A 27425-nucleotide genomic window follows, 5' to 3' on the forward strand; every position below is an offset into this window, starting at 1 on the left:
GGATGTGTATGGACTCTGTACAGACATGTGTACAGATATGTGTGTATATACGAATGTATGTACAGATGTATCTACATGTGGATGTTCGTGTGTGTAAATATGGACGTGTGTATGATGTGTATGTGTATGGACATGTGTATGGGTATGTCATATGTGTATGGATGTATGTGTGTGCACACACGAATATACAGACACACCCTTCTCCCTCCCTTTTTATAGAAACAGATGCTCGCTCTCCACTCTGCTCCCAGCTTTTCCTGCTGACAGGCACATTTGAGCGACGGCTTTCTCCAGTCTGTATCAGAGGCTGTGCAGTGCTCGTCAGAGCTTCCTCAAGGTGCACGTGAACAGGGTGAACACAGAATTTCTCACCCAAACCAGAACACTTTGCAGTTAAAGAGAACACTAGTTGTAAATGTGTCACGTCACCAGGCGTAAACTGGGGCTCTCCAGGCAACCCAGGACCCAACGCCTGCACACTAGCAGGAGGGGGCACTGAACAGAACATTCTTCCCTAAACCAACCTTAAATCCCATTAGCTTTGAGACAAGTTGAACCTAAGCTCTGGGACTTCATATTCATGAGCTCATCTGCCTCAGTTTCTTCATCTTGTATGGGGTTACAGAGGACTTGAAGGGGGGACCTCCTGTCTGCTGAAACAGGCTCCAGAAAGTTCCGGAGTTCCGGCTGTTACTGTAATTGTGATAAGTCTGGGGCAGATGGAACTAGAATTTCTCCAAAGGCAAACATTTCCAGGCTGCAGGCAGCTCTATAGGGACCAGCAGGAAGATCCACGGGGAGGTAGAGGCAATCCGTGCTTGTACATTTAGCAAACAACTAGAAGTTGAAGGGCCCCTGGGAATTCTGAAAATGAGGCATAAGTCTCAGCCACCAGGCAGGTGGGGCTTTAGGAGGAAGACAGCTCTCCCCGACATAGGTCTTCCCCCACCCAGGCTGATGGCAGAGCTGGAAGGAGAATGTATTTTTGCAGCAAGACATCCAGCTCCGGCTTCAGATGCTCCACTCCAGGCCTCTCTGAGAAGACACTGGAAACTGAGGCAGAATCAGGAGATCCACTGCCGAAGGTGCCCAGCAATCATGCCTGGTGGGATCAAGTCTAAAGCTGCTATTTGTACCCTGGCTGGAATGCAGTGGCATGATCTCGACTCACTGGAACCTCCACCTCCCAGATTCAAGCAATTCTCCTGCCTCAGCCTCCCAAGAAGCTGGGACTACAGGCATGCGCCACCACGCCCAGCTAATTTTTGTATTTTTAGCAGAGACAGGGTTTCACCATCTTGGCCAGGCTGGTACCAAATTCCTCACCTCAAGTGATCCTCCTGCCTCAGCCTCCCAATATTTGTATACTTTTTGAAGTCACACATCTTCCTGAAAAGTGGATAGAAGTTTTCAACCTTCTTCGCAGGATGGAGGGCAGACACAGAACTTCAACACAATGACAGGGGCTTCAAACGACTAAGTTCCGTCCAGGTACCCTTGGCTAAGAACCCTAGAAAAGCACCTACTAAGATGAAAACAAGCCTAGACAACATAGTAAGACCTCGTCTTCACAAAAAAAAAGAAAAAAAGAAAAATAGAAGGGCATGGTGGCACAGGCCATAGTCCCAGCTACTTGGGAGGCTGAGGCAAGAGGATCACTTGAGCCCAGGGGTTTGAGGCTGCAGTGATCTATGATCACTGCACAGAATAAGACCTTGTAAAAGAAAGAGAAGGCGGGGGGGTGGGCAGAGAGGGAAAAGAGAGAGGGGGAAAGAGACGGGGAGAAGACATGGGGGAAAGTGGGGGAAAGAGGTGGGAAGAGGAAAAGAGAGGGAATAGAGGGAGGGAAAGACAGGGAGAGAAAGGAAAGAAAAGGAAGAAAGGAAGAAAAAAGAAAAGAAAAGAGAAAAAACATATAAACCTTGTGGCCTGGGAATTCCATTGTTAAGAATTTACTCTGCAGACAGAATGGTGTTCATGGCAGAATATTTGTAAGAGCAGAAACCTGGAAAAAACTCAAGAATCCTTCATTATTAAACTAGCCAAATAAATTCCATTCCACGGACTATTACACAGTAATTTGCGCTACACAAGAGGCACTTTCTTTAAAGTGGATATATTAACTCCATGTGCTGACTGTGTGCATAGATCATCTCAGAAAAGAATCACCAAAAAAACCCCTAACAGTGGCTGGCTTTCAAGAGGGGTGGGAGAGAGGTTTTAAGCCTACACCAGCACCAACCAATAGAACTTTCTGCAATGAGGACAATGTTTCAGAGCCACATGAAGCTGTGGAACACCTGAAATGCGGCCCATGCAGCCAAAGAACCAAATCTTTAATTTTCTTTAATTTTAATTCATTTAGATTTTTTTTTTTTTTTTTTTGAGACAGAGTCTCACTCTGTTGCCCAGGCTGGAGTAAAGTGGCGTGATCTTGGTTCACTGCAACCTCCACCCCACTGGGTTCAAGCAAATCTCCTGCCTCAGCTTCCCAAGTAGCTGGGATTACAGGAGCCTGCCACTGCACCCGGCTACTTTTTGTATTTTTGGTAGAGATGGGGTTTCGCCATGTTGGTCAGGCTGGTCTTGAACTCCTGACCTCAGGTGAGCCACCTCTCTCAGCCTCCCAAAGTGCTGGGATTATAGGCGTGAGCCACCGCACCTGGCCTCACTGAGATTTCAATAAACATGTGTGCCACTGGCTACCATATGGGAGAGTCAGTTCTATATCCTTTCATAGCTTTTGAACTTTGAATCATTTAAATGCATTGCCTCTTTAATTGTAGAATTTAATAGTATTTAGACTGAATTAATCTCAATGAAATCTACAATAGAATTTAAACTGTATCAGCGCATGCTGGTCTAAAAAGATTGCCAAGGTGTATGTACGTATATGTGTATTACGTGTGTGTGTGTATGTGTGTGTATATATATAATATATGATATATATATATATATATGCACGCACACACACACATATATATATTTTTTTTTTTTGAGACGGAGTCTCACTCTGCTACCCAAACTGAAGTGCAGCAGTACCAAATCGGCTCACTGTAACCTCTGCCTCCTGGGTTCAAGTGATTCTCCTGCCTCAGCCTCCCAAGTGGCTGGGATTACAGGCACACACCACCAAACCCAGCTAATTTTTGTATTTTTAATAGAGATGAGGTTTCACCATGTTGGCCAGGCTGGTCTCGAACTCCTGGCCTCAAGTGATCCATCCTCCTTGGCCTCCCCAAGTGTTGGGATTACAGGCGTGAGCCACGGCGCCTGGCTGCCAAGGTATATTTTTGAGTAAAAAAAAAAAAAAAGTCCTTACAGGGTTAAAAAAAAAAAAAAAAAAAAAAAACAACTGGGAAACTGGGAGTGGAGGCTCACGCGTGTAATCCTAGCACTTTGGGAGGCCAAGGTGGGCAGGTTGCATGAGCCCAAGAGTTTGAGACCAGCCTGGGCAACATAGTGAGACCCCATTTCTATAAAAATATAAAAAAATAGCCAAGCATGGTGGCACATGCCTGTAGTCCCAGCTACTCGGGAGGCTGAGGTGGGAGGATCGCTGGAGACCAGGAGGTCAAGGCTGCAGTGAGCCATGTTTGCACTTCTGCACTCCAGCCGGAGTGACAGAGCAAGACCCTGCCTCAAAAAAAGAAAATAAAAATAAAAAAACAAAACCTAAACATGACAATTGGGTTTTCATGCTATTGTATGATACCTGCCTCCCTCAAAACTTGTTACATCATCACATCACTCACCTGATGTGAAAAAGACAAAATAAAACCCAGAAACCCAAACTAAAAATATTTGCAAATCTATAGGGTTATGGGTTGTACTGTGTCTCCCTGAAAGATGCCGAAACCCTAAGCCGCAGGACCTGTGAATGTGACCTTATTTGGAAATAGGGTCTTCACACATGATTAAGCTAAGCTGAGGTGATGAGGGTGAACCCTAATCCCGTTTGCCTGGTGTCCTTATAAAAAGGGGATCTATGGACACAGACACCTACAAAAGGAAGACTATAGGAAGACAGAGACATAAGACCACCTCCAAGCCAAGGAGCTCTGGGGGCTTCTAGAATCCAGGAGCGAGACCTAGGTCAGATCCTCCCTGACAGCCTTCACAGGTGGGGAAAAAAAAAACAAAAAACAAAAAACAACAATAACAACAAAAAACACCTTCATTTCAGACTCCTGGCCTCCAGAACTGTGAGAACAAATTCCTATAGTTGAAGACACACAGTTAGCGTACTTTGTTAAGGCAGCTCTGGGAAATGAATACACATTTCTCAGGGCGTGCATCAGTACTTCTGCAGGAAATTTGGGACGTGGCATGCTTTAACTTACAATTTATACCTTTCTCTATTCTGAATTCTTTTTTTGAGAGACAGGGTCTTACTTTGTCGCCCAGGCTGGAGTGCAGTGGCAGAAGCATGGCTCAATGCAGCCTTGACCTTCTGGGCTCCAGCAATCCTCTTGCCTCAGTCTCCTGAGTAGCTGAGACTACAGGCACACAACTCTGTGCCTGGTTAACATTTTTTAATGTTTTGTAGAGACCGGGTCTTGCTATGTTGCCCAGGTTTACCTCGAACTCCTAGCCTCAAGTGATCCTCCCAACTTGGCCTCCTAACTTTCTGTAATTACAGGTACAAGCCGTCATACCTGGCTTTTTTTTTCTTTCTTTTTTTGAGACAGAGTCTCGCTCTGTCGCCCAGGCTGGAATGCAATGGCATGATCTCAGCTCACTGAAACCTCCGCCTCCTGGGTTCAAGTGATTCTTCTGCCTCAGTCTCCCAGGTAGCTCGGATTACAGGCACCCGCCACCACACCTAGCTAATTTTTGTATTTTTATCAGAGGCAGGGTTTCACCATTTGGCCAGGCTGGTCTCGAACTCCTGACTTCAGGTGATCCGCCCGCTTCGACCTCCCAGAATGCTGGGATTACAAGTGTGAGCCACTGCATCCCACCAGAATTCTTAAAAGCATGTTTTTGTGTTATTAATATCCATTTTTAACATCAATGACGGTGGGATTTGAGCCCATTTTTTTCTTGTTTATACATTTCTGGGTAACAGAACTAACACTTGTTAACTGGCAGGTAGAAAGGGAAGATCCCAGAGGTGGTGGCAACAGTTAACAGGGCTCTGGAACGGGGGCAGGAAATCCCTGGGGAGGTGTCAGGTGCAGACGCAGGTGGGCCAAGGGTGTGGAGCAAACCTTGATGTAGTAGACGTCCCTGTCATCCAGCACCAGCTCCAAGTGACCCGTGTGGGCACTCCCAAGAGCCTCCATCTTTCCTGGGGGTGCAAAACAAGAGTTTAGAGACAAGGGTTCAACATCTGGATCTGGCCCCTCCGTCCCCCTGGGAGGACTGCCTGCCCTTTCTTTAATCTCTGAGCCTAAGATGCAGCACCTGTAAAATGGGGCTGGATTTAGTGCTGACCTCAGGAGGTCACAGACAAACCTATAAGCCAGCTCACTGCAGGGGCCCTGCCCTGGGTGTGGCACCGAGTGAGGGGCGCAGTGAGCAGGGAGGGACGTTGACATTACCGTCCAGCTCGATTTTCTTCTTGGGATGGAGAAGCTTGAGCCGGAACTTGTTCTGGGGCAAGCTGTAGCTGATGTCCACCCCGACGTCCCTCAGCACTTCTGACCCGGGCGTGCCCATGAAGACGTGGGCTGTGGCTTCTTGGGGGAACCAGCTGTCCTTCTGGAAATAGCAGAGTCTTCAAGATTGAGAGCCTCCACCTGTACCCTTTAGACACTCGCACTGTTGTCCTCACAATTCCCCAACCAGGAATTTCTCAGGCTTGAAAATTGCCTGCAAAATTGTAAAGCTCTGCAGAACAGCCCAGGACCATGTCTACAGGGTCGCAATTTATTCAGCAAACGGCCAGGGAGAAGCGGCTGCGGTGCACACTCCTGGCACCCTGCACAGACCCCTCCCATCCTTTTTTGTTTTGAGACCGAGTCCCGCTCTGTTGCCCAGGCTGGAGTACAGCGGCATGATCTCGGCTCACTGCAGCCTCTGCCTCCCAGGTTCAAGTGATTCTCCTGCCTCAGCCTCCTGAGCAGCTGGGATTACAGGCATGCGCCAACAAGCCCAGTTTGTTGTTGCTGTTGTTGTTATTTTTGGTAGAGATGGGGTTTCACCATGTTGGCCAGGCTGGTCTTGAACTCCTGACCTCAAGTGATCCACCTGCCTTGGCCTCCCAAACTGCTGGGATTACAGTGAGCCACTGCGCCTGGCCTCTCCCATCCTTTTAACCAGCTTTGTGTCCTTGTCCCCCAGCTTCTGCAAGCTCTGCACTTCCTGGCTGTCACCTGAGGGCTCCAGAACATTGCCCTCCAGCACTGCAGCCAAAACTCCCAGCACCCTAGCCCAGAGGGGAACACACTCTGCGAGTACCTCGTGCTCTGGGGCTCCCTATGAGACCAGGCTGAGGCTGCAACTTCACCTGAAATTGCACATCTCTCAGCATCTTCCCTCGGCCTTTCCTCACTTCTCCACTCTTTCTAGGTCCCCCGGAGCCTTTTCTTAATAAATCACTTGTACCCCAGTCCAAAGCTTGGGTCTCTTTTTGGGAAAGTGCAGCCTCAGCCACAAGCCCCGTTCTGAAATCCTATGTCACCGTACATTTGTTCAACACCAACAGAGACGTGCGCTGCTGCGTGGAAGATGACTGAGCATGAGACACGCAGTGCCCGACCGTGTGGAGCCTACGTCCTAGAGAGGAGGCACAGGAACACCAGACACAAGAACGGGTAAGACGGCAGCCGCCGGTGAGTGTGCTGGCGAAGTCAATGGTGTAGGGGCCCTGACCGGGATGCTGGTCTAGACAGGGAGGCCCAGGAAGGCTGCCTCTGAGGGGTCCCATTGAAGGACACTTGAAGGGAGCTAGGGAGGGAGTTAGGTGGATGTCCCGGGGAAGAGTGTTCCTGTCAGGGGAAACGCCCAGTGCAAAGGCCCTGGGGCAGGCATGTGCGTGGCCTTGAAAAAGGGGCCAGTGTGTCTTCAGGGCAGCGAGTCTGGAGGAGAGTCAGGGAAGGAGGCCAGCAGGGGCAGGACTGCCAAGGGCCTGTGGGTCAGGGCATCTGGCTCCTACTTTAAGGGTAACAGAAGCCATAGGGGGGCAGTCTACACAGAGAAGGGACACGATCCAGCTGGGATTTCAGAGGGCCTGTCTGGCTGCTGGTGAAGATGGCAAGGAGACCAGAGCGGGAGCTGGGAGATCAGACAGGCGGCCACCGAGTGCCTCCTCTGGACCAGATGCTGATGACAGAGGGGTAAGTAAAACCAACCCTGAATCTGCTCCCAGGAACTGAGTCACCAGCGGGGAAGACAGACCTTAACCAAGTAGCTTCACTAAGAAACAGAAGTGATTAAAAGGGAAGAAACGTGGTTGTCTTAAGGCAAGTCACAAAAGAATATGATGTGCTCTGGGGTAACCAAGGCAGGCTTCCCTGAGGAAGTGACCCCTGAACTGAGACCTATAGACTGATTCAGAGTTAATGCATCATACAGCCCCAGATGGAGAATCAGTATGTGCAAAAGTCCAGAAGAAACCTACAGCAAGACCAGCACAGCCCAACAGCCCCAGAGAGGAGCCCCACGTCCTTTAGGGTGAGCCCAGGGCTGACCTAAGGAGATCCACAACATGGCTGAGAAAGACGGGGCTGTTGTCCAGGGCCCACCTGGGGCTGCAGGGTATAGGCAGCTTCCAGCAGGTACTGTCGGAGCCCCGGGTCCCGTTTCTGCAGCGTCACGGCCGCGAACACAGGCAATGAGAGCAGGTAGGGCTGGCCAGACACCGGCCAGGTCACTCCAGTGCACAATCGCCAGCCCCAGGTGTAGGACACTGCAGAGAGAGGTAAGCAGGCAGCACTGGTCAGTGGAGACTCAGAGGGCTCTGGGCATGGGTGCCCGCAGCTGCCACATCAGCAAAGAAAGCTCTTCTCTAATTTCTTCTGATGAAAGGCACCATGTGGACAGGACTCCTGTGAGGCAGTGGTGTGTAGACCAGGGTTTCTCTGCCTCAGCACTGCTGACATTTGGGATCAGATCATCTTATTTGGGGGCTGTCCTGTGCATTATGGGATGTTTCGCTGAATCCTGGATCCCCATCCACTAGATGCCAGTAACCCCTACCAACAACCAAATATTTCTGCACATATTACCAAATGTCTCCTGGGGTGTCAAAACTGCCCCAGCTGAGAACCCCTGGTAGACTTTTTTTTTTTTTCCAGACAGAGTCTCAGACTGTCACCCAGGCTGGAGTACAGTGGCACAATCTCGGCTCACTGCAACCTCTGCCTCCCAGGTTCAAGTGATTCTCCTGCCTCAGCCTCCCGAGTAGCTGGGATTACAGGCACGTGCCACCACGCCTGGCGAATTTTTGTATTTTTAGTAAAGATGGGGTTTTACCATATTGGCCAGGCTGGTCTTGAACTCCTGACCTCAGGTGATCTGCCTGCCTCAGCCTCCCAAAGCGCTGGGATTGCAGGCGTGAGCTACCATGCCCAGCCCCTGGTAGACTTTTTAAAAAGAGTGTCAGGCAATACTGTGTAGAACACAGGCTCTGCAGCAAGAATGCCTGGTTCATATTCCAGCTTGGCCACTTCCCAGCTGTGTGACCTTGGACAAATTACTTAACCTCTCTGGGTCACAATGTTTCTTTTTCATTATTATTATTGTTACTGCTCCCCCGACTCACTGTAAAGGCCTCAGTCTTTCTCATCTTAAACTGCTAATGATAATAGTTCCTGCCTCACGGCATAGCTGTGAGGATTAACAGGTCAGTAAGTGTTGAGAGCAGCACCGGGCCTACAGTAATGTCTTTGGTAGTAACTCTTATCCCGATTATAAAAATATATTTGTTAGCTGGATGTGGTCGCTTACACCTGTAATCCCAGCACTTTGGGAGGCCAAGGCGGGTGGATCACCTGAGGTCAAGAGTACAAGACTAGCCTGGCCAACATAGGAAAAGCCTGTCTCTACTAAAATTTAAAAAAATTAGCCAGGCGTGGTGGCAGGCACCTGTAATCTCAACGACTCAGGAGAATCGCTTAAACCCGGGAAGCAGAGGTTGCAGAGAGCCGAGATTGCGCCACTGCACTCCAGCCTGGGTGACAGAGGGACACGCTATCTCAAAATAAATAAATAAATAAAATAAAAATGTACTTGTTGCAGGAAATTAGAAAAAAAAATCAGAAAGCTCAGAAAGATTTCTAAAAATTTTTTCTGTATTATATGTTATAGTTTCAAGTTTATTTACAATTCTAAATGCAACTTAAATGCAAAAAAGAAACATTATCAAGAAGCAAAATTTGTATATCTTCATTAAATAGAACCCTCCCCAACCTTACTCTAAAAAAAAAAAGAAAAAAAAAATTTCAAGATCTCCTATTATTTGGCACATTTATTTCCTGTCTTTTTACCCAGTTGAGATCATATTCAGTGTTGCTGGCTTACACTTGGCATTATTATTAAAGAAGTTTCTGATTAAAACAGCTCACTCATAATGGAGTTGAAAAGTTTGGGAAGCCAAAGCAGGCGGATCACCCGAGGTCAGGAGTTCAAGACCAGCCTGGCCAATGTGGTAAAACCCTGTCTCTACTAAAAATACAAAAATTAGCCGGGCTTGGTGGCAGGTGCCTGTAGCCCCAGCTACTTGGGAGGCTGAGGCAGAAGAATTGCTTGAACTCAGGAGACAGAGGTTGCAGTGAGCCGAGACTGCACCATTGCACTCCAGCCTGGGCAACGAGAGTGAAACTCTGTCTCAAAAAAAAAAAAAAGTTATGTGATATGTCAATAACTTACCAACCCAGGAGCCAGCAAACATTCTTCGTAAAGGGCCAGATTGTTTGTTTGTTTAGTTAGTTACCTAGATAGCTAGCTAGAGACAGAATCCTCCTTGGTCACCCCGGCTTGAGTGCAGTGGCATGAACACAGCTCACTGTTGCCTCAACCTCCTGGGCTCAAGCGAACTTCCTGTCAGCCTTCCAAGTAGCTAGGACCACTGGTGCATGCCACCATGCCCGGCTAATTTGTTAATTTTTATTTTTGTAGAGACAACCTCTCACTATGTTACCCAAGCTAGTCTTGAACTCCTGGACTCAAGGAATCCTCTCACCTCGGCCTCCCGAAGTGCAGGGATTACAGGCGTGAGCTATCGGCTGGCCAGATAGTCAATATTTTATGCTTTGCAGTCATAGAGTCTAGCTTGCAACTACTCAGCTCTGCTGTTGTGGGACAAAGTGGCTACAGGTGATATGCAAATGAAGGGGGTGTGCTGTGTTCCCATACAACTTTATTTCTGGACACTGAAATTTCAATTTCATGAAGTTTTCATGATATGAGATATTCTTCTTTTGACTCTTTTTAGCCACTTAATGTAACAACCTACCCTTACCTCACTGGCATTTATAATTAGCCATTTTGCCTACTCTGGAATGTTTGAGTTGCTTCCTATTTTTTGTTCTAAATAATGATGCAACGAACATCTTTGTGCACAGAGCATTTTTAGTTGATTTTGGTTTCCTTTTATAGGGCAGAGTTCTAGAAGCATTATCATTGACTGAAGTGGTTGGTAAAGGAAAATAAAGCCAGGTGCAGCGGCTCATGCCTGTAATCCCATTACTTTGAGAAGCCAAGGCAGGTGGATCACTTGAGCCCAGGAGTTCGAGACCAGCCTGGATAACATGGTGGAACCCTGTCTCTACAAAATACAAAAAAAAAAAAAAATTAGCTGGGCAGGGTGGTGAGTGCCTGTAGTCCCAGCTACTCAGGAGGCTGAGATGGGAGGATCACTTGAGCCTGGGGAGATGGAGGCTGCAGTGAGCCATGATTGCACCATTGCACTCCAGTCTGGGCGACAGAGACCCTGTCTCAATAATAATAAAAGTACAATATCGGGATCCCAATTCGCTATGCCAAAAGGAAAAAATTAAGCTGGAAGCTGAGTCATGCAAGAAGCTGCCTTCTCTTGTTCCTAAGCAGGTAGCTACAGATAAAAGGTTAAATATTTGCACAGCTATTCTATGTTCACCTTATCTTATGTAAAGTGTTGATTTATTGAGCAAGTATGAATATGTAAGTGACTATTCCCTTCCCTGCTCCTTTTCCCTTGCAGCTTGTGGATTCAGTCATGTGACCATACCCTCCCTCTTTCCCCTCCAGCCCGCTTTTCCCTTTTAAACAAAGGGAGGGAGAGCATTAGGACAAATACCTAATGCATGCGGGGCTTATAACCTAGATGAAAGGCTGATGGGTGCAGCAAACCACCATGGCACATGTACACCTATGTAACAAATCTGCATGTTCTGCACATGTATCCCAGAACTTAAAGTAAAATAAAAATAATAAATAAATAAATAAATAAATAAATATTGAAGCTTTCAGAATCATCTCTGGAAAAAGGCATAGACCACAGATTGTTCTGTGGATTTGTGTTCCTTTATTTCCAAGCATGTCCTTAACCTTGGCAAAGTAGATGTCTAAATTGATTGAAACTTGTCTCAGATACTTTTTGGTTTGCAGAATATGAATAGTTTTAGGGCAGGAGAGCAACTCTGGGATCTGGAGCTGGCATTTTTCCCTTCAACCCTGGGATGCCCACCTTGGTACGATGTCATGGAGGCCCTGCTGCCTACCTTCCTCACCAGTACAGGACTGGACCTCAGAAGGGCCAGGGACATGTCTGAGGCTCCTCACGCCATCCCTGGTGATGAGGTACAGCTGAGAGCTGGGTGGGGAAAGAGGACAGTGTCAGACGCATCATTTTCATTCATTCATTAGACAAGTAACACCTTGAGCTGCCAGAGCTTGGCACAGGGGCAAATTCTACCCTGAGCGGGGCCAGCCTTTGGGCAGTGCACACGCTGGTGTGGTGACACTCCGTGGGCACAGGGACAGATGTTGAGAACCACAGAGAATGACAAGTGCTGTGAGAAACCCACATGGAGGACAGCATGGCACAGGGCTGTCTCGGGGATACAGCAGGGCCTCCCCTAGATTGAGTAGGGGGAGTTCTCTGCAGAGGTAACTTTTGAGCAGAAATCCAAAGGATGAGAAGGAGCTATTGTTCCAGACAGAGGACACAGCAGGTGCAAAGGCCCTGGGGTAGGAACAAGTTGGCTGCTTTAGGAGCATGGAAAGAAGGCTGGTGGGAGGGGGTCAGGATATAGGGGGACAGTGAGTGGGGGGCAGGGAAAAGGGGCAGATGCGAGGAGGGAGGAGGGAGATGGGCAGAGTCCCCATGGGGCAGGACAACGGAAAGAATGCGGGTAGGTGGGGCAGCCTGGATTCACTCCCTCTAAAATTGCCCCTCTCCAAGAGTCACCTCCCTAGAGGTCACAGACAAGCATGCCCCAGAGGGACTCCAGGAAAGAGCTGAGGGGTCTGAAAGTTCTCCAGCTCTCACCTCTCAGCTGCCCACGGTCCCTGTCAGACACGCCCACCCTTCACAGTCAACAGACACACATGCTGGTGGACACACACGCACTCCCACAACACACTCACTCCTCACTGCCACACTCACGGACACACCCTCATGCACACAGCAGCTCACACACTCTCATATGTCTGATCATATGTACTCAGACACAGGCTCATGGGTGCACACACTAACACACATGCATGCTAATGTCACCTCCACACCCACGCACATCCCCTTGCGCACACGCAGACATGTGATCACACACTCACATGCATGCATGCAAGCACACACACCACACACCTGCTCACCTGCACCCTCGTGCTCATGGTTCCCTTCCTGCCGGCACTGGGCACCCACCTGAAGCTGAGCAGCTCCACGGCCTCCTCAGGCGTGTTCAGATGCACCTTAAGGTCCCGGCCCTTCTGCACCTGGATCCCGCCATCCAGGCTGGCGGCGCTGCGGACGCTGGTCACCCACCTCAGCCCGGCCTGCCCCAGGATGCCCGCTGTGCCCATCTGAGCTGAGATCTGGAGCAGGGCACTGAGGGACAGGCATGTACCAGCTGCATCCCGAGGGCCCTGGGGCCACAGATCCCACCTGCGACCCCCAGCAGCCCCCTGCAGTCCTGAGCCACAGCAGCCCCTCCACCACTGCCACCACTGCCACCCACAGGCTGTACATGCGCCAAGCACTTTCCAGTCCTCACCTGCACTAATCCCTTTTATAGATGGGGAAACTGAGGCTCAGAGAGGTGAAAGCACCTGCCTGGGTTCCATGACTGGGACAAAGCATGTGGCTGGGACATGTGAATCCCGGGTGTCTAAGTCCCAGCCCAGGCTCTTCATGCCAGAGAGCACCCAGCCTAGGGCATCCGCATTCCCCATGTCAAACTCAGGGCCCAAGGACAGCTCAGCTGAGGGGCTGGGGACAGATGCTCAGCAGCACCATGACAGGTTCCAGAATCGGACCAAATATTGCACACATTCTGCTCTGGCCCCATGTGGCCCCAGGCTGTCAGTGTCCTCACCTTGAACCTTGGTTTCCTCATCTGTCAGTGGGAATAAGAAGCACCAGGCTTGGTTGCTCGGGAGGGCATCACAGGAGTTCAGTGAGCTCAAGGCTACCTCCTCTCCTCCCTTCTGGGTGGGGTGGATGGAAGGGCATAGGGTTGTGGCCAGCCACCTCGCACTGCGGTGTGACCTTGAACATGTGACTGGACCTCTCTGAGCCTCATTCTTCCCACCTGTAAAGTGGATCTAACCACCCAGCATCTCTGCACACAGTCTCTTGGCACAGGTGTTCTGCAGAATAGGGATCCTCTCTTACCCATATGGATGTCACCCAGGCCTCTGCAGCCCTCTGTAGGGATGGGATCCCACCTGCACCAGCTCCCAGGAGCTAGATACCTGGGCTTGACATAACCATTCACAGAGAAATCCGAGCGCTGCTGAAAGTCAGTGGTTCCTCGGACCCGGATGCTGATGGCAGCCGAGGCACTTAGGGTCAGCCGGGCAGGAAGGCCAGACACGGTGGGAAAGACCAGCTCCTCTGCAGCCAGGCTCAGCCTCCGGTTCATCTGCACCTCCTGCCCCTGCAGCCAAGAAATGATAAGCGGGGGCCGGGCTCGGTGGCTCACGCCTGTAATCCCAGCACTTTGGGAGGCCGAGATGGGTGGATCACTTGAGCCCAAGAGTTCGAGACAAGCCTGGCCAACATGGGGAAACCCTGTCACTACTAAAAATACAAAGCTGGGACTACAGACGCCTGCCACCATGCCTGGCTAATTTTTGTGTTTTCAGTAGAGACAGGGTTTCGCCATGTTGGCCAGGCTGGTCTCAAACTCCTGATCTCAGGTGATCCACCTGCCCCAGCCTCCCAAAGTGCTGGGATTACAGGCGTGAGCCACTTCGCCCAGCCAGATATTTTGTTATTTTTTATTTAATATCCTATTTCACAGATGCAGAAACTAAGGCCGTGGTAAGTGAATCAACAGCTTCGAGGAGGTAAACGGAAGAGCTGGGATTGGACCTTGGGCAGCCTGACTCCAAATTTCATGCCCTTAAGTGCTTTGCCAAAGTGTCACAGGGCAGATGGCATGGGCAGGGGCAGGGAGGAGCTACCTTCATGAGCTTGATGGCGAGCTCGGCCAGGTTCAGGGGCCAGTGGTTCACGTGACTCCCCGTGGCCCCGCAGTTCACAAAGCTCAGCTCCTGCCCCAGCAACTTCACGCTCAGCTCGCATCGCAGAGCCTGCCGGGCCCCACGCCTCCAGGTCACCTGGGGGAGGGCCCAGACAGGTCACAAAGAACACAGTCAGGGTTAGCAGAGTGATATGGTTTGGCTGTGTCCCCACCCAAATCTCATCTTGTAGCTCCCATAATTCCCACATGCTGTGGGAAGGACCCTATGGGAGATGACTGAATCATGGGGGCGGGTCCGTCCCGTGCTGTTCGCATGATAGTGAATGGGGCTCAGGAGATCCTATGGTTTTAAAAATGGGGGTTTCTCTGCACAAGCTCTTTCTTTGTCTGCTGTCATCCATGTAAGACGTGACTTCCTCTCCTTGCCTTCCACCATGATTTTGAGGCCTCCCAGTCACTTGGAACTGTAAATCTATTAAATTTCTTTCTTTCGTAAATTGCCCAGTCTCTGGTATATCTTTATCAGAAGAATGAAAACGAACTAATACACAGGGCAAAGTGCCTGTACTTTGGGAGGGGGAAGGGGTAGCTGAAGAGAAAGGTCAAGAACTTGTGGGGTCCAGATGAGGCTTGCAAAACTCCTAGAGCATGAACCAAATCCCAACCCCAGATGTGTTTTCTCTGACTTGCACAGTAGTGCCCAATGCTGAGAGAGTGTGTGTATGTTTTCATGAAGGTTTTATTTTAGGATAATTTTAGATTTACAGAAAAGTTGAAAACTGGCTTGGAATGGTAGCTCATGCCTCTAGTCCCAACACTTAGGAGGCCGAGAAAAGAGGATCACTTGAGGCCAGGAGTTTAAAACCAGCCTGGACAGCATATCGAGACCCTATCTCTACAAAATTAAAAAATAATAAAAAAAAAAAGCCGGGTATGGTGGCACCCGCCTGTAGTTCCAGCTACTTGGGAAGCTGAGGTGGGAGGATCGCTTGAGGCCAGGAGTTCAAGGCTGCAGCGAGCTATGATCATGCCACTATACTCCAGCCTGGACAACAGACAGAGCAAGACCCTGTCTCTGAAAAAAGCAGAAAAGAAAAAAAAGAAAATTTGCAAAGACAGTACAGAGAGTTCCCACGTATCCTTCAACTGATTTCCCCATTGTTAACATCTTACATCACCAGGATGCATGGTGCAAACTAACAAACCAACACTGGTATGTTTCTATCAACTAAACTCCAGAGGTCATTTACATTTCACCAGTTTTTCCATTTCTGTCCTCTTTCCGTCCCGAGATCCAATCAAGCAAACCCCACTGCGTCTCATTGCTGTATCCCCCTGGTCTCTGGTTCATGGCAGTTTTTTAGTCTTTGATTGTTTTTCATGCCACGTATGTTTTTTATAAATTGAATTTGGAAATTGGGAGATTTCATATAAAACCCAGCTCTCTGGCTGCTCTATAAAGAGAAACATTGGGCTGCCCACCCTCCCCACAACAAGGGGCAACAAGGAACCAGAGCTGGGCAGTGGCTGCCACTTTAGCTAGGCCATGGGCTTCCTCTGTCCGCCACAGTCCCCACCACTCCCTATTGTCTCTCCAACACTGAAGCCAAGTATCTGCTGCCATTCATCACTGCACTCATGCAGAATGTTTCTCAGGATGTGAGTCTCTAGCAAAAGCGAGAAAATAACAGACAAAGGGGATTGTGCATTCTAAGAAAAACTGTTTATATCTAGCTGACCTCCCTCTTTCAAGTCTCTTGCTGCCCCCAGCTCTAGTCCAAGATGATTTTAACAGCAAGGATTATTGCCCTGCTCATCCTGGTGTTCCCAAGGCCCGGGTTCACACTTGGTGGTTAGGAAACATGTGACCAAGTGAACCAATGCCCCAACCGTCCACCTTGGTCACTATCAGATGTACATGGCAATGACATTTTATAAGAGCAAAATGTTGTCAATAATCTAAAACTCCATCAATGGGAAAATGGTTATGTAAACTGTGGTTCCTACCCACAGGATGAATAAAAATACCTGCGAATGGTGAGCTTCTAGTAAGAAAATACTCGAGTGACAATAAGAAGAGAAAAAGTAGGCTAAAGATATATACACCCTAAGACTAAGCAATTTCACTCTTAGGTGTACGCCCGACAGGTATAAATATACACATTCCCTAAGAAGGCAGGCCCAAGAGTCTTCATAGCACTGTATGTAATAGCCAGCCACTGATGGATACAGAAATTGTTGTTTGTTCACACAATGGAATACTATGCAGCTATGAAAAGGAACAAATTATAAGTACACACCACAGGACAGAGAAATCTCACCAATTTTAAACCAAAGTCAGACACAAAAAAATACAGGAGCAGCACTATTCAGTCTCCAAAAGGCAGAAACAACCCAAATGTCCATCAGTGAATGAATGGATAAACACACGTGGTACATCCATATGATGAAATATGACTTGACCTTAGATAGGAATGGAGTACTGAGCTACGCTACAATGTGTGTGAACTTCCAAAACACTAGGCTAAGAGGAAGAAGCCAGACACAAAGGTCACATATTATATGGTTCCATTTACATGAAATATCCAGAAGAGGTAAATCCATAGAGACAGGAAGCAAATTGGTGGCTGTTGGAGGCTAGGAGGAGGGGCTGCTGAGGAGTGACTCTTTCATGGGTGCAGTGTCTCTTTTGGGGGTGATAAAAATGTTCTGGAACGAGACAGAAGTGGTGGTGGCACAACATGGTGAATGTACTAAATACCATGGAATTGTTTACTTTTTTTTTTGAGACGAAGCCTAACTCTTGCCGCCCAAGCTAGAGTGCAGTGGTGCGATCTTGGTTCACTGCAACCTCTGCCTCTTGGGTTAAAGCGATTCTCCTGCCTCAGTCTCTTGAGTAGGTGGGATTATAAACGCCTGCCACCACACCTGGCTAATTTTTGTATTTTTAGTAGAGACGGGGTTTCACCATGATGGCCAGGCTGGTCTCGAACTCCTCATCTCAGGCAATCCGCCCACCTCAGCCTCCCAAAGTGCTGGGATTGCAGGCATGAGCCATCGCGCCCAGCCCTATTTGATTTTTTATTTTTATTTTTTTGAGACGGAGTCTTGCTCTGTCACCCAGGCTGCAGTGCAGTGGTGCTATCTTGGCTCTCGGCAACCTCTGCCTCCCGGTTTTAAGTGATTCTCCTGCCTCAGCCTCCAGAATATCTGGTATTACAGGTGCACACCACCACGCCCAGCAAATTGTTTTGTGTCTTTAGTAGAGACAGGGTATCACTATGTTGACCCGGCTGGTCTTGAACTCTCAAGCTCAAGTTATCCACCCACCTTGGCCTCCCAAAGTGCTGGGATTACAGACATGAGCCACCATGCCCGGTCAATTGCTCACTTTAAAATGGTTATTTTTACATATGAGAATTTCATCTCTTAAAAAAAAGAGTATGTGGTGAATGATTCCATTTATTTAAAGTTTACAAAAGGAACTGGATGTGACTTCTACTGCCAACCAAATTGGAGTAATGAAGACTGGGTTCAACCTCCCACGTGGAGCAGCTGGTAACCCAGATGACACAGGCTCAACAATGGTTCCCAAGACACAGACATCAGGCAACCCAAGACGATGAACCCCAAGAGATGTAAACAAGCAAGATGAGCTCAGCTTCCTGCCTGGAGACAGTGTCCAGGCTGTGGTGCAAGGAGGGGGAATGGAGGCTGAGCCAGGGGACTCCCTGAACTGAGGAGCTGGGGGTATGGAGAGTCCCTGGCAGCTGGACTTTACAGGACAGGATACCAGAGAGGAGAGGGCTGAACAGAGAGCATGCTCGCAGGTCTGCAGAAGGTCTTACGAGAATTTCTGTAACATACCATCAGGCAAAAATTTCTGAGCTGTAACAGTCAAAGCTCTATCAGCCAAAGAAACTAATAAACTTGACTTCATGAAAATTAAGACTTCCTGCTATTTTTTGGAAGACACCATTGAGAGAACAAAAAGACACACCACAGACTGGGAGAAAATATTTCTGAGTTACATATCTGATGAAGAACTTGTTTCTGGTCAGCCATGGTGAGTCACACCTGTAATCCCAGCACTTTGGGAGGCTGAGGCAGGAGGATCGCTTGAGGTCAGGACTTCAAGATCAGCCTGGGCAACACAGTGAGACCCCATCCCAACAAAAAGAGAAAAAAACGTAGCCAGGTGTGGCAGTACTGCCTATAGTCCCAGCTACTCAGGAGGCTGAGGCTGGAAGATCACTTGAGCCCAGCAGGTCAAGGTTGCATTGAGCTATGATCACACCACTGCACTCCAGCCTGCATGACAGAACCAGAGCTCAACTCAAAAAAAAAAAAGAAAAAAAAAAAAAAAGGAAAAAGAAAAAATCAACAACTTGTTTCTGGAGTATAGAAAGAATTCTCCCCTCTCCTCCCTCTCCCTCTCCCTCTCCCCACCGTCTCCCTCTCTTTCCACAGTCTCCCTCTCATGCGGAGCCGAAGCTGGACTGTACTGCTGCCATCTCGGCTCACTGCAACCTCCCTGCCTGATTCTCCTGCCTCAGCCTGCCGAGTGCCTGCGATTGCAGGCACGCGCCGCCACGCCTGACTGGTTTTGGTGGAGACGGGGTTTCGCTGTGTTGGCCCGGCCGGTCTCCAGCCCCTAACCGCGAGTGATCCGCCAGCCTCGGCCTCCCGAGGTGCCGGGATTGCAGACGGAGTCTCGTTCACTCAGTGCTCAATGGTGCCCAGGCTGGAGTGCAGTGGCGTGATCTCGGCTCGCTACAACCTCCACCTCCCAGCCGCCTGCCTTGGCCTCCCAAAGTGCCAAGATTGCAGCCTCTGCCCGGCGGCCACCCCGTCTGGGAAGTGAGGAGTGTCTCTGCCTGGCCGCCCATTGTCTGGGATGTGAGGAGCCCCTCTGCCCGGCTGCCCAGTCTGGAAAGTGAGGAGCGTCTCCGCCCGGCCGCCATCCCATCTAGGAAGTGAGGAGCGCCTCTTCCCGGCCGCCATCACATCTAGGAAGTGAGGAGCGCCTCTTCCCGGCCGCCATCACATCTAGGAAGTGAGGAGCGTCTCTGCCCGGCCGCCCATCGTCTGAGATGTGGGGAGCGCCTCTGCCCCGCTGCCCCATCTGGGATGTGAGGAGCGCCTCTGCCCGGCCGCGACCCCGTCTGGGAGGTGAGGAGCGTCTCTGCCCGGCCGCCCCGTCTGAGAAGTGAGGAGCCCCTCCGCCCGGCAGCCGCCCCGTCTGAGAAGTGAGGAGCCTCTCAGCCCGGCAGCCACCCCGTCCGGGAGGGAGGTGGGGGGGGTCAGTCCCCCGCCCGGCCAGCCGCCCCATCCGGGAGGGAGGTGGGGGGGTCAGCCCCCTGCCCAGCCAGCCGCCCCGTCTGGGAGGTGAGGGGCCCCTCTGCCCGGCCGCCCTTACTGGGAAGTGAGGAGCCCCTCTGCCCGGCCAGCCGCCCCGTCCGGGAGGGAGGTGGGGGGGTCAGCCCCCCGCCCGGCCAGCCGCCCCGTCTGGGAGGTGAGGGGCGCCTCTGCCCGGCCACCCCTACTGGGAAGTGAGGAGCCCCTCTGCCCGGCCACCACCCCGTCTGGGAGGTGTGCCCAACAGCTCATTGAGAACGGGCCAGGATGACAATGTTGGCTTTGTGGAATAGAAAGGTGGGAAAGGTGGGAAAGGTGGGGAAAACATTGAGAAATCGGATGGTTGCCGTGTCTGTGTAGAAAGAAGTAGACATGGGAGACTTTTCATTTTGTTCTGTACTAAGAAAAATTCTTCTGCCTTTGGATCCTGTTGATCTGTGACCTTACCCCCAACCCTGTGCTCTCTGAAACATGTGCTGTGTCCACTCAGGGTTAAATGGATTAAGGGCGGTGCAAGATGTGCTTTGTTATACAGATGCTTGAAGGCAGCGTGCTCGTTAAGAGTCATCACCACTCCCTAATCTCAAGTACCCAGGGACACAAACACTGCAGAAGGCCGCAGGGTCCTCTGCCTAGGAAAACCAGAGACCTTTGTTCACTTGTTTATCTGCTGACCTTCCCTCCACTATTGTCCCATGACCCTGCCAAATCCCCCTCTGTGAGAAACACCCAAGAATTATCAATAAAAAAAAATTAAAAAAAAAAGAAACAAACAAACAAAAAGAATTCTCAAAACTCAGTAATAAGAAAACAAGCCAACAAAATAAGATGAGCAAAAGATTTGAATGTACATTTCACCAAAGAAGACGTACAATAGCAAATGAGCACATGAAAAGATTATCAATGTCATTAGTCATTAGGGAAATGCAAATTAAAGCCACGAGATACCACAACACATTATTAGAATGGCTAAAATTAAAAAGTCTAACCATATCAAGTGTTGGTGAGGATGTGGAGAAACTGAAACTCTCACACAATGCTGGTGGGAATGCAAAAATAGTACAACCACTTGGGAGAATGGTTTAGCAGCTTTAGAAAAATTTAAACATATACCTACCATATGATCCAGCCACACCTACTAATTATTCAAGAGAAACAAAAGCTTGTACACAAATATTCATAGCAGCTTTCTTTTTAATAGCCAAACCCTGGAAACAACTCGAATGTCGATCAGGTGAATGGAGAAACAAACTGTGGTATATCTATACAATGGAATACCATTAACCAATAAAAAGAAAGAAACTATGTTATAACCTATAGCATGGGTGAGTCTCAGAATAATTATGCTGAATAAAAGAAGCCAAACAAAAAAGAGTACATGCTTTTTTTAAAAAGGACATGTTGGCAAGCGCAGTGGCTCACACTTGTAATCCCAGCACTTTGAGAGGCCAAGGCAGGAGGATTACTTGAGCCCAGGAGGTTGATACCAGCCTGGGCAACATAATGAGACCCTGTCTGTACAACTTTTTTTAAAAAAAAAAAAACTAGATAGGCATGATGGCACATGCCTATAGTCCCAGCTACTCTGGAAGCTGAGGTGGAAGGATTGTTTGAGCCTGGGGGACAAAGGTTGCAATGAGCCAAGATCATGCCACTGCACTCCAGCTTGGGTGACAGAGTGAGACTGTCTCGAAAAAAAGGACATGCTGTGTGATCTAATTTACATAATATTCTAGAATATACAAACAAGTCTATGGTGACAGAAAGCCTCTCACTAGTTTCTGGGGACAGAGGAGAAGCAGGAGGAAGGGATTTTTTTTTTTTTTTTTTTTGAGAGACTCTTGCTCTGTCGCCCAGGCTGGAGTGCAGTGGCGTGATTTCGGCTCACAGCAAGCTCCGCCTCCCGAGTTCACACCATTCTCCTGCCTCAGCCTCCCGAGCACCTGGGACTACAGGCACCCACCACCACGCCTGGCTAATTTTTTGTATTCTTAGTAGAGACGGGGTTTCACCATGTAAGCCAGGATGGTCTTGATCTCCTGACCTCGTGATCCGCCTGCCTCGGCCTCCCAAAGTGCTGGGATTACAGGCGTGAGCCACCGCGCCCAGCCGCAGGAAGAGATTATTAAGGATCTGGAAGAGACTTTTGGGGGTGATGGGTATGTTCATAAGCTTTATCATGGTGATGATCTCATGAGTGTGTACATGGGTCAGAATGTATCAAATTGTACACCTTAACCATGTACTAGTGTTCACTGTGTGTCAATTAGACCTCAATAAATCTCATTTTTAAAAAGTAGAACAAACTGATGCTGCCAGAAGTCAGAGTGGTTACCCCTGGTTAAGGATGGGTATTAACAAGAACAGGAGGACAAAGGGGAGGGTGGGAGCTGAAGATGGTCTGGGTGCTGGTGACATGGGTGTGTTGAGGTGGTGGACAGGCAGGCTGTACACTTACAACTTAGGGACTTTTCCATGCATAGGATCTATTTCAAGCAACAGTTTTTCCAAATAAAGCCAGCTACCAGTGGACTACTCAGATTTGAACCAGCCACTTAATTCTGTAAGGAGGAGGCAGAGTCAGAGTTCACGGACACCCAAGTCTAAGGTTCAAAAGTCCACACATGAAGCGGGGTGGGCCTGCCTGGGGGAGTACGGTGGGTGTGGCCACCTCCCTTACCTTCTGCTGTAGGTATCTCATCCTTCTGTCTCTGTCTCCTGGACACTTGGGGCTGGCTGGCTGTGGTGCAGGCCCTGGTTCTGGCCCTGGGGGCTTCTCTGGCTCGGGCTCTCTCCCGTCTTCCTGACCCCAGAATGACTTCCTGCCAAACAGCCTGTGAGCAATTTCCTCAGCATTTTCCAGCCGGAGCCCAAGCTGGGAAGGGAAGCCACGGGCTCAGGGAGGAACAATTCAGTCACAGGGGTGATGATGAGCTGTTAGGCTGGGGATATGAATGGAGGACCCAGAAGGCTTGAGCAGGGCACTCCAGGCTCCCTGGTGCCCACCTGGGCTGAGGTTCAGGGACACAACCTTGGGAAATCCACCACTCTCTCTGTATCTGCTTGGTAGGTGCCACACAGTAAGAATTCTTGCCAATTCTTTAAGGCTTGGGTCAAATGTCATCACCTGTGGGAAGCCCTCCCTGAACTCCCATGTCACTCTCTTCCCACCTCCTCTGCCCCACACACAATATACTCAGACTGGAACGTGTGTCTTCCTCGAAAGATCCAGGATGAGGGCAAGGGCTCGTGTATCAATCACTAGGCACCTGCACGACCTCCCCTGGATGGGGGGGAGGGTTCTCAAAATTTGATAGGTGAATAAATGGTTCTTTCCTTCTGTCCCTCCCGTCTTCCATCTGCCCGTCCGCGCACCCCTCTCTTCACCTATCCTTTCATCCTTCCCACCCATCCATCCATCCATCTGCCTCTCCACCTTCCATCTTTTCTTTCCTTTGTTCTATCCATCCTTATTCCTATCCATCCATCTGCTTTTCCTTTCTTATGGACCCCTCTCCTTCCATCTATTCTTTCTTCCCTTTTTCAATCCAGACATCTCTGATGGCATTTTCAGAGACCAGCCCTTGGCAATGACTGGTGAGTGGATAGATGGATAATAGATGGATGTGTGACTCAGAGGATGAAAGATGGATGAGTGGGAAAACAGATGAATAGATAGGTAGGTTGACAGAGATGGATGGGAAATTACATGGCTGGATGGACACACAGATGGACAGATGGGAGGGTGGGTATGTCCATGGATGGGTAGGAGGGTGGACAGATGAACAAGTGAATGGATGGATGGGTGGGTGGGTGGTTTGGTAAATGGATTGAGTGAATAGATGGATGGATGGATGGATGGATGGATGAATGAATGATACATGGGTAGACAGATGACGGGTGGGTAGATGAATGAATGATGGCTGGACAGATGATGGGAGGGTGGGCAGATAGATGATGGCTGGGTGGATGAATGGATGATGGGTGGGTGGGTGGGTGGTTAGATGAATGGATGATAGGTGGGTGGGTGGGTGGTTGGATGAATGGATGATGGGTGGGTAGGTGGATGGGTGGATGAATGGATGATGGGTGGGTAGGTGGATGGGTGGATGATGGGTGGGTGGATGAATGGATAATGGGTGGGTGGGTGGATGAATGGATAATGGGTGGGTGGGTGGTGTATGGACGAGATGAATGAGAGGGATGTGCGTGGATGGATGGATGGACAGATGAGCAGGTAAGTGGATAGATGGAAGGAGGGAGGGATGGAGTGACGGAGGCATGTAGGTGAATTGATAGACGTATGGACATATCTATGGGCGGATGGGTGACTAGATATTAGGGGAGGAGATTGAACAATGGAGGCAAGGGATGGATGGACAGACAGGTAAGTGATTGGGATATTTTTTGGCCCCAAGTCTAGGAGAGGCCCTGCAGAGGCTATAGCAAGGCTCCCCTCTAACCTCCAGAAGGTTGAAGGCACGGCCCATGGTGTGGACGGTCAGGTTGACTGTGGCAGAACGGGGAAGAAAGGAGGCAGGAGAGAAGAGAAGGGTCCCCTCCAGGTTGGCTCCCAGGCTGCCAGACACTAGGAGTAAGAAAAGAACATCAGTACACTCTGTACACTCACAGAGTGGGGTCTGGCTATTACCACAGGGCCATACCCTGAGACAGGGCCAGATACATGGTGTGTCTTCCCACCCCTCCCTGGCCAGGATGAGAAACAGCCTTAAGCCTTTTCAAGAACAGAGGGAGTCCAGGACACAGAGTCACACACACCCACTTCTGCTAACAGGCAGAGAGGAGGTGCCCAGAGCACCTGACCCCCAACCCCAGGCTTCCCAGAATGGCTGAGGTAGTTTTGGAGCCTTAGGTTGAAAGAGATTCCCTTTTTTATTTTCTGTTTAATTACGACAAAGAGGCAGTCTCAGTGTGGGGCTAATCTCTTTTCTTAACACAGGAAAAAACACTTCTCACAATTCACAGCCCTCAACAAGCCACAGAATCCAGGAGAATTTAATAAAACAGTGTTTCAGCCAGGCACAGTGGCTCACGCCTGTAATCTCAGCTTTGGGAGGCCGAGGTAGGCAAATCACTTAAGGCCAAGGGTTCGAGAGCAGCCTGGCCAGCATGGTGAAACCCCATCTCTACTAATAAAAATACAAAAATTAGCCGGGCATGGTGGTGCGCGCCTGTAGTCCCATCTACTCGGGAGGCTGAGGTAGAAGAATCACTTGAACCCTGGAGGCAGAGGTTGCAGTGAGACAAGATTGTGCCACTGTACTCCAGCCTGGGCAATAGGGCGAGAGTCCATGTCAAAAAAAAAAAAAAAAATCAGTGTTTCGTTACCCGCCTCTGGGTGTACAGTACTCCTTTTTAGGACTAGCTTCTCCTTACAGAGAGTTAAGGTGATTTTCTATTAATGGTAGTGATAGACAATTTCCTCTTTAACATAAATATAAGGTACAAAGAGCCAATTTAGAGAAAAGATATAAGTATTCAGCTGAATGCCATAAAATAACTGATATGACTTCTGTCTTCCAAAAAAAGCAGCAGGTGCTATGAAAATATTGCAAAAATATTTTTGAACAAGCAGCATGTAAGTTTTTTGTGGTTGTTGTTGTTTGTTTGTTTTGTTTTTTCTGAGACAGGGTCTTACTCTGTCACCCACGCTGGAGTGCAGTGGTGCAATCATGACTCACTGCAGACTTGACCTCCTGGGCTCAAGCAGACCTCCTGGGCTCAAGCAGTCCTCCTGCCTCAGCCTCCCAAAGTGCTGGGATTACAGGTTTGAGCCACCACACACAACTGGCGTGTAAATATTTGACCCCTTGACACAACGTCTGATCCACATACTCTCAAGAGCTGGAGCTCCAGGGTCCCCCAGCCTTTGTGGTCCCAGAGCAGGACAGGGGCTGCCCAGGATGGCCATACCTGATCGGAAGGTGACATCAGAATAGGACGAGTGTTTCCACATTTCTGGGTGGAACTCCTGGCTGAGGATGTCCTCAGGGAGGGTGTCCCGGAGGGCCCGTTTCAGGGGGTCGTGCGTCTCCAGCAGCTGCAGGAGGTGACTCCACACAAAAGAACCCACTGGAATACAGTCATGGGCAGCAGGGAGGGGCCATGAAGAAAGGGCCAGGAGCTGGCGCTGTCCAGAGAAAACACCCTCCCGACCCCCATCCCAGTCCTGCAATTCCCACACACGGGGACTTCTCAGGAGTCTGGCTACAGAGACCTACGTCTTCTCTCAAGAAACAGCAGCCAACAAGTCGTGCCTGAACAGAACTTGGAAATCCAACCCGTGTATGGAATTCTGACACACTTCCAGAAGAGAAAGGAAGGTGTCATGGACTCAAAAGTCAGACCTGAGTCTGAATCCAGTCCCAAAGCTCAAAACCTGTGTGACCTTGGGGTGGTCCCTCTGCCTCTCCGAGCCTCAGTTTCCTCATCAGTGAAAATGAGAAGTCAGACCCGATTTCAATTCCTAGTTCCACCATGTACCAGTGTGGCCTGAGATGGTCACTCCAGCTTTTGGAACCTTAGTTTTCTCATCTGAAGAAGGAACTAACAAAGTAGCTTGCAAGGCTTTTTGGGAAGATCAGTTAAAAGCAGAGCCTGGACCTAAAAAGACTAAGCACATTTCAGCATCAACAAAAGGTGACGTGTGACCCATGAGGGTCCCTGGAGGGATAAAGATCAAATAAGAACCTCAGGGGACTGAATCCAATGGGGAATATTAGAATCCTACAGGGAGCCCCCAACCCTCCCCCCCATTTGTCTCAGGCTCTTAGAAGGTCCAGTCAGGGGCTTCTGGAACAATCTATCACAGAATAGAGCAGAATGTGGGTTTTTAGGGATAAGGTGCCCACTTATTCCCACTGGACAATACATCAGGTGGTACCCCAGGGCCACTGTGGAGGCTAAGCCCCTCAGCTGATCCCCTGAGGAGGGGTTTAGCACACATCACACCCCATGCCTGAAACTGCCAAGGCAGAGAGGTGTATCTTCCAATAGTGCCATCTCTTCAGAATGTAATTCAGCAACGTCACATTAGACTTTTAAATGTACACACCCTTTACCATGGCAACTTATCTTCTGGGAAATTATCCTAAAGTGAGATTAACTCAAGGGCCAAAGGTATCTGTGCAGGTAGGTTTGTGGTTGTTGCTTTTAACGGCAGAAGACCAGAAACAGCCTAAAGGCCTATCAGTGGAGACTGGTAAAAGGGGTTATAGTACAAACTTCTGGCGGAACACCCACACAGCCACAGATCAGAGTCCACAAGAGCTATAGATGAGAGACAAGCTCCTAGACATGCTAAAGACAAAAAGCAAGCAGCAGGCTGGACCCAGTGGCTCATCCCTGTCATCTCAAGCACTTTGGGAGGCTGAGGTGGATGGATCACCTGAGGTCAGGAGTTCGAGACCAGCCTGGCCCACATGGCAAAACCATCTCTACTAAAAGAATACAAAAATTAGCCGGGTATGGTGG

General features: G+C 49.4%; 1 protein-coding gene and 1 pseudogene across 3 annotated transcripts in view; one reads left to right on the forward strand and one right to left on the reverse strand.

The window, feature by feature from the left end:
- The window catches only part of LOC101056957 (uncharacterized), a 156705-nt gene that overhangs the window by 91906 nt on the left and 37374 nt on the right, over positions 1-27425 (reverse strand). For all 3 annotated transcript variants that reach the window (XM_016929426.3, XM_063797670.1, XM_054668208.1), the window contains 10 exons: positions 25866-26024; positions 24395-24519; positions 22612-22806; positions 14554-14709; positions 13840-14024; positions 12791-12973; positions 11649-11740; positions 7692-7855; positions 5547-5706; positions 5214-5293 (listed from right to left, as the gene is read on the reverse strand). In XM_016929426.3, coding sequence (XP_016784915.3) covers positions 5214-5293; positions 5547-5706; positions 7692-7855; positions 11649-11740; positions 12791-12973; positions 13840-14024; positions 14554-14709; positions 22612-22806; positions 24395-24519; positions 25866-26024 — 1499 coding nt within the window. The remainder of the gene's footprint in view (positions 1-5213; positions 5294-5546; positions 5707-7691; positions 7856-11648; positions 11741-12790; positions 12974-13839; positions 14025-14553; positions 14710-22611; positions 22807-24394; positions 24520-25865; positions 26025-27425) is intronic.
- LOC112205970 (small nucleolar RNA U13) lies at positions 3673-3761 on the forward strand (annotated as a pseudogene).

Source organism: Pan troglodytes, chromosome 18 (assembly GCF_028858775.2).
Source record: "Pan troglodytes isolate AG18354 chromosome 18, NHGRI_mPanTro3-v2.0_pri, whole genome shotgun sequence".
NCBI lineage: Eukaryota > Metazoa > Chordata > Mammalia > Primates > Hominidae > Pan > Pan troglodytes.